This window comes from Ischnura elegans, chromosome 12 (assembly GCF_921293095.1).
Source record: "Ischnura elegans chromosome 12, ioIscEleg1.1, whole genome shotgun sequence".
In the NCBI taxonomy this organism is placed as follows: domain Eukaryota; kingdom Metazoa; phylum Arthropoda; class Insecta; order Odonata; family Coenagrionidae; genus Ischnura; species Ischnura elegans.
Genome location: NC_060257.1, coordinates 6,667,348 through 6,679,885, shown reverse-complemented (window position 1 = coordinate 6,679,885; position 12,538 = coordinate 6,667,348). Strand labels below are relative to the sequence as shown.

At 36.3% G+C, this 12,538-nt stretch overlaps 1 protein-coding gene across 1 annotated transcript in view; it reads left to right on the top strand.

The window, feature by feature from the left end:
- Positions 1-12,538, top strand: part of LOC124168961 — a 61,385-nt gene that overhangs the window by 25,853 nt on the left and 22,994 nt on the right. The window contains exon 2 of the mRNA XM_046547382.1: positions 9,992-10,304. Within this exon, the coding sequence (XP_046403338.1) occupies positions 9,992-10,304 (313 nt within the window). The remainder of the gene's footprint in view (positions 1-9,991; positions 10,305-12,538) is intronic.

The window sequence follows — 12,538 nt, the reverse complement described above, 5'->3', positions numbered from 1 at the left end:
CTCTTTCCTTTTCCCTTCCTCTCCAGCCCCTCCCCGGGTGATCGGGCATATAAGCCACGGGCTTGGTTCCCGGCCCCGGTGCGTTGTATCCTCGAAGGGCTCCCCTTGAGCCCTCATCCGCTGGCATCAGCTATCTTGGGTTAACATTTCGTGATTCAATTTCTCTCTGTATTTTCATTAACTCTATTTCATTAATTTAGTTAATTTAACCACCAAAATTTGTGACCTGCATTCGATATTTTAATGAATATATAAATAGATCTTCCTTTTAAGTATTATGGAGTTTCTTTTCCCTTTACGAATAAATTTTCGAACGTCTTTTCTTTTTCTCGGTCTGACTTTGCTTCATAAGATTCCTTTACAGCCGCGCATTTTTAAGTTATTTGTGCCCTCTCTATATTTTTTTATACGTTTGTCTTTTCACGATAGCTCTATATAATCCCATGCAAATACGAAATTTTCGGATGCTTTGTAGGTTCTGAATCAATTTTCCTGGATTGCGCAAACTAATGATATGATGATCACCTTGTATGTTTAGCCCTTATTAAATAACTACTGAGTGATTTCTTTCAAATTTAAGCTTCTGGATATACCATTTTTATTGTGCTTAAAGTGGACTAAGTTTTTTTTGCTGATTTAGGAAGGCATATTTTTTCAAATTTGATTAAAGTGGGTCCACAGTTCTGACGACAATGAAAATGGTGAATAAGATGGTGAATAAAAAAATTAGGAATAACAGGGTTTTTGTAAATATTTTAAATAGTCTTCATAGAAACTAATTTTTGACAATTATTAAAAGACTTAATGGACCTTTGGAGGTCCTAAGCCCTCATGAAAAAATGGTGATGGAAACGCAAAAACCGTCCAGATCTGCCCTAGTAAAGCCCTGACTACGACTTTGCAACAGCGCGGCGCCGATCCGCCGCTGTTTTTACCGATCGGAGCTCATCACCTCGCGTAAAAAAAATAAAAGTCGTTACAAAATCAACGCGTAATTGTAAAAAAATATGACGGATGTATGAAGATTCGAAAGACAAGCCAATGACTGCAATGTCAAAATTCATCCCGTAAGGGCACGGTTGCTTGGAAAATGTCGTTTCATTAGAATCACAATTACAATTGTTCTAATTGCGGGGGACGTACTAAACTTAATAATAATAATGCTAAAATAACCTTAAGCAATAACGTATATAAATTTAGTAAAGTTATTAATGCGCGCTGAACGTTTGCCAATGTTTAAAGTTGAGGTTTTCTCAGAAAGGCTTAAAAAACCGGTACTTACGTTTATAGTTTATGCTATCATATAAATATATCAAACTAGTAGGGTAAAAATTTTCTACCATATTAATCAAGACAAAATATAGCAAGAAAAGTAATGGTACCAATGTCATAAAAATATCTTAAAGGTAATGGTTTTTATAACAGTTCGAACTCGAGTCTCTATACTTTTCGCATGGAAAGTAGTCCGTGGTGAGCTTTACCCTCATCTAAACAAACCAACCTTCGTGTTGAATCACTGAATGAGTAAGATGAAAATATAAAAATAATTGTAGTTGAATTAGCATAAGTCACTCAATGCTTCAATCCAAAATCTTCTTTGGATAGGCGAGGGTAGATCCCATTCTTACTAAACCACGAACATGTGAATTTTTCACTTTCTAGGAAAGTCGGGAAATTCGTTTCTCTGGACCTCTTCAAACTCCAGGAAGTTTTTCATGACGGCATCTATACAGCATTGAGTTCAGAAAATTTTTTTCGTAGTAATAGATATGTTACTTTGTGCATAACACGCTTCATTTCTGGCCATGTTTTCGACAATGCATTTCATTATCAACGCACGAAATCGTGAGTCCATTTCCTAAAAGTTGAATGCATGAATTCAGCTCATTTATGCTGTGGGTTTCCCCACAAGGTAAAATTGAAATACACATAACAATATGTGCTCAAACAATAAAAATAAACCTTTTACAATTCTTTTGGCAATAAGATCAAAAATAATACACCGAATTAAAATTAAGCTAAGTTCATAAATAGGATGTAGAGAAATATTCAAGAAGAAGAGAAAAATCAAACAAAACATTTTCAGATAGTTAGCATTGATACATAATTAAAATATTTTCACCAAAAAAAGTATTTGTCCAAATTATAAGACCTAGCAGGTAGGAAATGTCAATTATAGTGGTTCTAGAGGCTGATTTTTAAAAATGAAACAAACATGAAAAAATTGTATAATGAATAATCAGTCTTATGAAAATGAAAAGAACCAAGTAAATATTTACAAAACTTGGACAACTTCTAAAATAATTCAGCCTTCATCGCTATACTCGCCATTAGAACAAAATTTAAGACTTCATGCTTTACTTAGTTAAATCGGAGAATGAGAAAAGAAACGCCATTTTGGTTCACTCCTCACTTTTTTATCGACAATTCATGTCATTACAACTCTTGCAAATTCCAGAGCCCCTCTCCGTAAGTATGAATCAGCAGCTTTTTACTGCGTTCGGAACGATAATACCATAATGAAAGATTTCATTACCGTATTATCGAGAAGTCATTTAATAAGTTTCTCATAATTTAGGAAATGTCCTCCCGATGTTGTGCTTTGAAAATCACGTGCACGGTCATATACATGCTGTGAAGTACGATTTACGTAAATTGACGCAGAAGTGTGACACATTCGATATATGTTCTCATTACTAGCGTAATAACTTTGGTAAACATTTTAATTAGTCACTATCATTGTATTGTTTGAAGCGTTGATCTGACCTCAGAGACTATCCCAATCGCCTTTAATAACAAGTTAGCTGTAATGCTGTTTTTCGATTTGAATTCATTTGGCAGCTGCAAGATGAGTAGCCATCATAAAAATAAATGCTGCATAATTGGAAATACTTCTGCCGATACTTCTTTTGAGAAGCGGTTTCTGTAGATATATCTTGAGTTTCCCATCGCACTTTGGACTAAGTCTACATCGGACTTGGGGGTATTCTTATTTTCACTGACGAGAGAAACTAGGTCAGGCGTCATTCCAGTTCGAATTCCATTTCCATCTCAGCTGCAGCGGAGAACGAATGCCCTTCGAAAAACAACAGAGGTGAATTTTCTGCGCCGTTGAAAAAAGAATTTCTGCCAATTGTCGATTTTTCAATTTAATTCCTACCCTTGAGTTGAATGAATAATCTAAGCGAACTGACAAACAATTTGGAGAGAAAATAACTCTTCAAAATTTACGAAATTGTCTTAAATTATTGTACATGATAAGTAAAAAATGAATTTACAAAGCTTGGAAAACTTCCATTAAGTAATTGGTCAAACAACTGCAGTCTTAGACCATTATTTCCAATTTTAAAAATTCGTTTTATGGGTAGCTAAAAACGTATAATTGTAACTATTAGAAAAGGCTGTAATATGAAACGTTTAGTCAAAACTTATAAGACGAACACTCGATGAATCCGTAAGGGAATCCAAGGTAAAAAATTTTTACTTTTCCAAATGGTTTAATAAATTGACTAATTTCGCTTCTCTACTATCGCATTTTCTTTACAAGAAGTCACAATTACAACAAAAAGGAGTCGGCCGAGTAATAAATTCATGGCTAAATCAGTCGCCTCATTTTTTTTAACATCAAGGAAGAGCATCCAACTTGCGTCGTTGGTATGAATTACCACTTCGAAAGGTCCCCTTGCAATCATTTTCTAACACTTACATTTTTTTCGGGAGTTTGTAGCAAATTTACTATTTATGAATTACTTTATTTATTATTTGGTATTTTATTTTACCGTCCCTCTTGCATATTTTTTTATATTTATAAGCTTTCATATTTATTTTTTTATTCTTCGTTGGCTATTCCCTCTTTACCAAGTTTTACTTCTACTTCTGACTTTATGAATAGAAAAATAAGATAATAATTTTTTGTAAGTTTTAAGCAAGTAAGTTTTAAGTTTACGCCTAATTCATGGAATTAATAAGCAATTTTGTTTTGAATAAGCAAAACTTTTTCAGTTGTTGTCTTGGAAATCTTCCCCATTAAAAATACCAATTAATTATTTTTCAGGAAAAGTTTTTCAAGTGCTAAATTTTGATTAAGATAGCCAGCTGCTATTGCTTAAGCAACCATAGTTGTAGACATTTGTTTCCATTTCAAAAGTTTATTTTATAGATCGATAAAAATACATAATTACAGATACTAGGAAAGGCTGTGATAGACATAACATTAGCTATAACATATTAGATGCACGCTCGATAAGACAAAAAGGAATTCAGTGTTTAGTGTTTTACTTATTGAAACGTTTTAATAAATTGACTCACCGTAGTGTTCTTACATATTCTTAAATTATCATATTTAATCGGATTTAAAAGTTGAAGTTAGACAAAATATTTTGGAGCCAATTTAAAATCATACAAAGAAACAATAGCTAATAGTATTTTCAGGGGTTTATGCAAGATTTTTGGAAAACCTACAATCAGAATCTTGACTTAATCTGGTACTTTAAATCACCCCCCGAAATTATTGGGAGTTCTAGCCGGGAAAATTTTCTTTGATTTTCAAGAAACTGTTATTTCTACATAGGTTTGCTGTGTTTCACGCCTGTTTAACGTGTTACCCGCCTATTTTTCGGAAACTTCCGACCAACCATCGTTATTTCTGCGGTATTTTACGTGAATAATCTATCTATTTTTAAATATTTAGCGTGACATTTTGGTTTACATGATTTTTTTATGGCGGTATAATTTTTTGATTGATTTCATTAATTATCGAGGTAGTTGTTCTCAAATACCAATGTTATCATTCGTAATTTACATTCATGTGGCATATTTTAATATTTTCCGTGACCGTTGTACGAATGTTGCATTTTTTACGTTTTACTGATACTGTTTTTCTCGTTGTAAAACCAAGGACTTATTTGTTGTTACAAACTCTCGGAAAAAAATGCAGGCGCTAACGAACAATCGCAAGGTTCAGAGTGGTCCTTGTTCAAAGGAATTTCCTTTGTCGTTCATTATCAGCCTTGGTTGATGAGATCTTCAGGGTGTTAGTAAATAATGTCATTGTGAGGGAGAGGTCCTGGCTTCGATTTCGGTCAAGGCAAACCATGTTATTCCCATCTGCTATTTTGCACTTATCGCATAAATATGTATCGTGGCCTTTCATTGAAATGTGCCACACGTATAAGGTTTCATCTAATCCTCGCGCCCATTCCCACGTGTTTTCACGCATTAGTCACTCTTTTGTCTTTCTTTCACCAAGGTTGTTATAAATTCACGTAGCTAAGGGAACGTATATAGATAAGGCTCCATCCAGTTTGTCCCATAGAAGCTTGATTTGTGTTGCCACTGTCTTTGCTTCAAATGGGGTTCAAAAATGTCCGCCAAACGGCGATGAGTGCGGATCGATCAATCTATTCTCGATATTTGCGAAAAAGTAATTTTCACTCACAAGGGATAGAATTGAATAGTGAAGAATTCGAAAGAAAAATGATGTCCTCGTTGACAAAAACTTCGGTTTAAAGTCATGATGAATAGTTTTTTTTTGTTTTTCTAGTATTATTGTTCGTGAATTATCGCAGTATTTTTAGTTTTTTTTTTCCTTGGAGTTTTGCGTTATGTACCGTAATATTTATATTTTTACCGCGGTTTCATTTGCGATTTACTCTGTTTCTACCTTGATTAATTATCCTAATATTTTTATAAAATTACTGCGTTAATTTACTGTGGTATATTTCATTCTTTGTCGTGACCCTTGCACTGTTTTGTTACTTTTTTCTTTTTCCGTTAACTATAGTGTATATTTTCATGAATTGATGTTGCATATTTCATTATTTACCGTTTTTGCCGTGTTGTATTCCTTAAATCACTGAAGTATTTATCATTAGTTATTGTAGTGTGTTTCTATGAATCACCGTGGTATTTTCTGCTATAACTGTGGTCTTTCTCGTGAATTATCATAGTATTTTTAGTTATTTTCCCTTGTATTTTGCGTAACTTTAATTTACCGCAATTTTTGCTTTATATCGTGGAATAATTTACAAATTACTAAGGTATCTTTAATTATTTGGTGTGGGATTTTTCTTAAATTACTTTGTTGTTATTTACAGTGGTAAATTAAGCTGTTTCCCGTGACCATGTGTGCATATTGCATCCCATTATTAGTGATTCTATTATTTAAATTCACCGTAGTATATTTCTATATGATTCTGGATTGTTAATGAAGTCTCCTGGTATTTTTAAGTTCATAACAACGACTGATTTTGCTGTTTGCCATGTTTTATGTATCTACCACGGTACATTTTTGTTAATTATTGGGGAATTTTTCAAGTAATTATCGTGATATATTTTGAAAATTTCTATGGTATTTTACATTTAATCATTGTGGTATTTTTATTGAATTAAGTCGTTGTTTTTGTCACGCACTGCGGTTATTTTTTGGGATCGGGATGGTGTGGTAGCTTGAACCCTGGCTTCGGACGGTGATAACTCGACTCTTGCTTTGATGTAGTATGGAGCATACCTCAAGTGCGACACTCCGTCCGTCGGATGGGACGTTAAGCAGTGGTCCCCTTGGCGCCGTTCGTTAAGAGCATGCTGACACCGAACCCGGTTTCTCTCCACCTTTCCTTTCTTGGACTTTCCTCGCGACGCAAAATAATCTCAGCTGTCCATAGCCTTACTCAAATACCATACCATATGAATTTTCAGAAGTGTCCGTCCTAAAACTTATAAATATAGACCTTGAATTGGTATTAATGCCTCCGAAACTTGTTTTAGGATTTGCTTGGCAACCGTAAAACCAGAGAATGTATGTTACCCCGTCCGGCTGGATTAGGACACATTCTACTCCACGATGATGGTTGTCTAGCCAACTGAAAAAGGTCTAGTTTAATTGGTTTTACGATCTACACAATAAAATCTCTGATAAGGTCAATGAGACCATATATCCGCTAAAGTTATTCAAATCCCTTCTTCCTATTACTTCTCGTAAAATGCTTATTTCAACGTTTATTCTCCCTTCATTACATTACTGCTCCATGGTCCATGATGGAATTAGAGAATAAGATTAAGCGTCTCTTTACATTCTTGCGTTAAATTAGTCCTTGACCTTCGTAAAGATGATCATATCTCCCACCACCTTCATTATTCGTCATGGCTTAGATCTTCTTCTCGGAGGAAGTATTTACTTGATTCACTCCATTTCACCCTCTTTAATACTGAATATCTACTATATCTTTTTTCTTATCTCTGTTTGTAATCTCTTGAATTTCCCGATGTTATCTATGAAACAATCCTCTGCTCTATTTTCTAAGAAATACTATTTAATTATTACCTGAGCGAGTAATTATGTCCTTAAACTAAATTTATTTTTATGACATGTTATCACAAGTTATCTGGGAAATATTTGTCTGATTTTTCTCCTCTTAATTGATACTGTATGCTATCTTTATATGCTTATTGTAATATTACTTGGGTGTAATATTTTTTCTGTTTATTTCCAGGAGAATTTTGCCTGTGATATTTTTATTTTTTATCAGAAATTGTTACATTAACTAGTATTTACCCTTATGGGGAAGCCCATGGCGTAAATAAACTTAATTCATTTATTTTCAACAAAAGAGGTGTTCAAATTATCATTCTTACCATCACATCTTCCTAATATTTATATATGAGGTAATTCCATGATTTCTCCGCTTGCAGATGATAGCTTGACGTGATCACCTAGCGGATAGCAACGGTGATAGAATCCCGATTCTATATCCCATCTTTTGGCGTGTCGTATTTTATATTTAACTCATTCGTACTCTTCTGAATTTCCTTTCAGTCTAATATGATTCCGAAAATGAGGATATAATCGTGACAGTATCTTTTCCAATAGAAATATTACCTTGATGCCGAGTAACAGAGAAGAAATTACTACAAAAAACACAAGACCGATCGTCCCTGCTATAGTCCTTTTCCGAAGTTTGAAGCTCATTGATTCCATTTGGATTAACGTAATGGATAGCAAAAGGAAAGAATAGGCTGACGAAAATACGTAATTAAACCCATTTTCTCTCGTTTTTAATGCCTCTCAGAAAATTGGAACTCGTTTATCCCTGTTTGCAGCTGGTGAAACGAGGACCCAGGGTGGGCTTGAGGGGTTACGCTCCCGATGGCTGGATCTCTCTAAGTCAGAGACTTTTCAATTCGATGCAATTAGTTTATTATTGTGGGCCATTTGGCCCATGAGATAATTTACAGGTGCACAACAAATCAGTGAAAATCATTTGACAAAGGTTCAAAGAAAAAAAACACTACAGAAAGACACGGTAGATGCAAAAAATAGAGAGAGAAAAAAACAAAAAACAAAATATAAACCTATACTAGCATATACGTACAATTGCATCCCGAATGCGGATGCCCGGGTATCTAGCCACACAACATTTTCAGACATTTTAAAAACATTTGAAACAGTATCACTGTTTATTCAAAGAAAAATATTCAGGTGTAACAGAAAAACGTAGGACCAATAGAAAATTATATCACGAATACAGAATATATTCTCCCCTCATCCACATCAGTACTCAATCACGTCAGCATGGTTAGTTACAATGGGAATTGCCATGAACTATCATTAAACAACTTATATACTTAAGTCTTAAATACATGTATCGATCGCAAATTTCTTATTTCTATCGGCAGTGAGTTCCATATTCTAGCAGCTGTAACCATGAATGATTTATTGAGGTGAGTTGTTCTATGGTGGGGGATATGAATGTCAAAGTTGTGATTTTCACCCGCCCACCTCGGGAGAGGAAGAACAGAGGAAGGAAAAAAGGATAGGAGGCGCCTCCTATGATGAGAGCCCGACGACACCTCCAGGGAAAGGTTGGGGATGGAAGGAGTGGGATAGGGAAATCCCAATGCCGTCATAAGGGAGGCGTGGGCCAATGCCAGCGAAACCATAATTTAATGCTTCAACGGAAAGGAAAGATTTCCCTATGAAGAAGAGAAACCCTACGATTTTCCGTAGATTCCTATTCGCAGCAGTGGAAGATTGCAGTCTTACTGATTTTAAAGCATCATTACTAGGGATGATCGGATCGGATACCTCGGATCCAAATATCCGCGGATATTGCCCTACATCGGATACATCGGATCCAAAGTCGCGGAAGACATCGGATCCGAAATTTTAAATAATAGCTTCAGTGAATGCAATAAGGATGGAAAGAGTTCCGATTCTCTCTTCGAATGCGCCGTCGCATGCGATTCTTGTCCTACCCATGAACCGTTTTGTTTGAAAGCTCTCGCAGAGGTTACGTAGGAGAATTTCATCCGAATCCGGATCCGAAAAAAATCCTGGATCCGTCCATTCCTAATCATTACGTGATCCACGTTAGTTAATAATAATAATAATTTTTATTGTTCTTAGAGATCACATATGTACCGGTGACATTGGAAGTCGTCAAAATAAAAAGTAATGGTTACAAATAAATGAAGTGATATAATATATACAATTTTTACAGTTTAAAGGAAAAGTTACAATTTTTGTGGCTGATGGGCAAAGATTACTCAGAGCCCAACATAAAATCCTTCAGGCTATAGTAGTTGTTTTCCATTATATATTTCTTCAAAGCATTCTTGAATGGTGTAGGTGGAAGACATTTGATATCATACGGTAATTTGTTGTATATTTTTGGTAGGGAGAATAAGGGTCCTTTTTGGCAGAAAGTGCTGGGGTAGTCTTTGAGGTGAACGTCATTGGTGGTTCTGGTAGCGTTATTATGGAGAGAACTATTTTTTGGAAAGTATTCAGGGTTAATTTTAACAAAAGAGACACAGTTAAGTATGCACAGTGATGGGAATGTTAGAATTTTCAGATCATTATAAAGAGGTAAGCCAGGTGATCGCATGGAAACTCTGGCCATGGATTTCACTGCATAGAGAAGACTTTGTGGCAGCAGCTAGCATTGCCCCAAAAGATGATGCCAATCCGCTTCTCTCTCTCTCTCTGCCTCAGGAATCGTCGTCCTTTCGCTCTTCCTGCTCCTGCTACGCGGCTGCCTCTCTGCCACTCGCCACGATGACATTTGCGGCGATTACAACGGACGGAAGTTGTACTTGGAGCTGGGCCACCGCGGCTTCCTCTCCGCCAAGGATGTCTCCCTGGACATGTCCTTCCGCGGCGGTGGAGGTGGGTCGCCCTCCGCCTCCAACCTCACCTCCACGCACCGACAGTGCGCCATGGAGATCGTCACTTGTCCCTCCTGCGTCATCACCATCGTCTTCCACGCCCTGAACCTCACTACCTGCTCGCAAGACGGATCCTGCAGGTAAAGTAACACCAATGGGAATCTTACATTAGTATATGGTGCTTTCCTGGCGTATAGACTGAATAAGGTTTCCAGCCGGGTGGAAGTATCCATTTTCTCCTCATGAGTACTGTACAATGCCAAGGGTTGAGAAAATACAGAGTTGAGGAAGTTGTGCCACGAAACTCAAACCCTGAATAGCTGATGCCAGTAAGAACCATAATTACCAATCCTGAAACTTTACAGGATTTATACCACCGAAAGTCTATTTTTTTTTGTTTCCTTCAGTCGATGCAGCGGGGTCGAAAAATTCATTTATCACGCCAACTTCCGTATTATATCTTCCTTGCTAAATAGAAAAATAGATCTTACAAAATCTTCTCTCTCGACCTGTTGGTTTATAAATGGGTGGAGAAAAATTGAGTCATGAAATTTAAACCCTGGATAGCTAATGTCAATAGAAACCATAATTACCAATCCTGCGACTTAACAGGATTTATATTAACTTAAGTCTATCTTTTGTTTCCTTCAGTCGATTCAGTGGGACCGAAAAATTCATTTTTCACGCCAACTTGCGTATTATTTCTTCATTGCTAAATAGAGAAATGGATCTTACAGAATCTTCCTTCTCGAACTGTTTGTACAGGGTGGAGAAACATTGTACCACGAAATGTTAACCCTGGATAGCGGATGTCAAAAGAGACCAAAATTACTAAGAAGTTTAGGTGGAAAACGCACCATTTTAAAACTACAGAGACTCTTGTTCAAGTGCTCCGATTGGCCGCGAGTTTGCCCTGTTGCCGGATGCTCTGGATAACTCATGACTTCGAATGTTTTGACTGCGGCAGATCGCGATGTGGCCGAGCCAACCGGCAACAGTGCAAACTCGCGTCCTATCGAAGTGATTGGCTCAAAGTTTCCGTAGTTTAAAAATGGCGCGTTTCCGACATAATCGTCATTAGTAATTTTTATTTTTACTGGCATTAGCCATTTAGGATTAAAATTTCGCGACACAATTTCCTCAACCCTGAATAGATCAGCCTCCGGTCCGTTCCGTTGAAGCTCGATTTCATTTGGATGCATTGTGATCGCTTTTAGAAAATGCGCGAATATCCAGTTCATTTTTTTCCAGGATAAGTTTTTTGTAAGCGATAAGCTTTCAAATAGATTTTTTTTTGCTCGGAGGAGCAAATATTTTCACGGTATAACTCGTCGTCTGTCTGTTAATGGAGGTGAGTGGCGCAAAATTATTCTCTTTTTCTGCTGAACGCGTCTGTTATTAATATTTTCTGCTATTTTTAGGTGATATTACCTGAAATTTCAATTGGAGGTGTCCGTTTAGGCAGGTTCGACTGCAATGGTCTCCTATGGTCTTGACCACTATCCTTGTGTGTATGCAGCTTACAGTGTTTAAATGTACAGCGGGAAACAGATTTTCACGGAGTTCAATTGAAGCATAGCGATCTCGAAGGAGAATATTTTTCACTTACTTATCTTATACCGAGGAAAATTGAATTATAACAATGTATAGTCCATTAAAAGAATAGAAATTGGCGATAAACATATGAGAAATCCATGTTCTTTTAAATGTGGACATCACATAAATTATATAAATTTATTTCCTCAAAATAAAAATATTGTTTATTTTGTACAAAGAAATTCAGCTATGGTTATCACAAGAAGTGTCAAAGATGCCGATAATAGCGGACCCACGTTCCAAAGGAAAACGCAAGCTTACCTTATCGCCTCACCAGGGGGCCCACATGCGTAAATGTGATTTTATTTTCGTGTTGTTTTTTAAAATCGTCGTTAAATCATCAACACAAAGCTTTTAGATTCGTATTTTTTATTCAATCTCTGGCGAAGAGCTGCAGCAAAACTAAAGTCTTCGCGCACATAAAGTTTGTTATGGCTCTCTCAGAAGACAAAGCGTTATTTTCGAATCCTCACCTGAAAGGGCAGATCAATCAGCTGACAAAAGTTCAGTGTTTATGTGTAAGATTGGTAATTGGAAATTTTAAAAATACGGCAAGTTAATGAAATGTTAAAAATATTGGGCTGGCGATCATTAGAGTCCTAGCCCTAGAAGGAAGGGAGAAGCATGAATTAAGGGTATCTATCTAAGCATGCAATGGTGATCCTGCAAAGAGGGACCTGCCCGACAGGTTAAAAGAACCAAGGTATTTGGTGAGGAAGGACCATAATTTTAACCTTTTCCCTACTAAATATGTAAATATACATGTGGACGTTTCTTA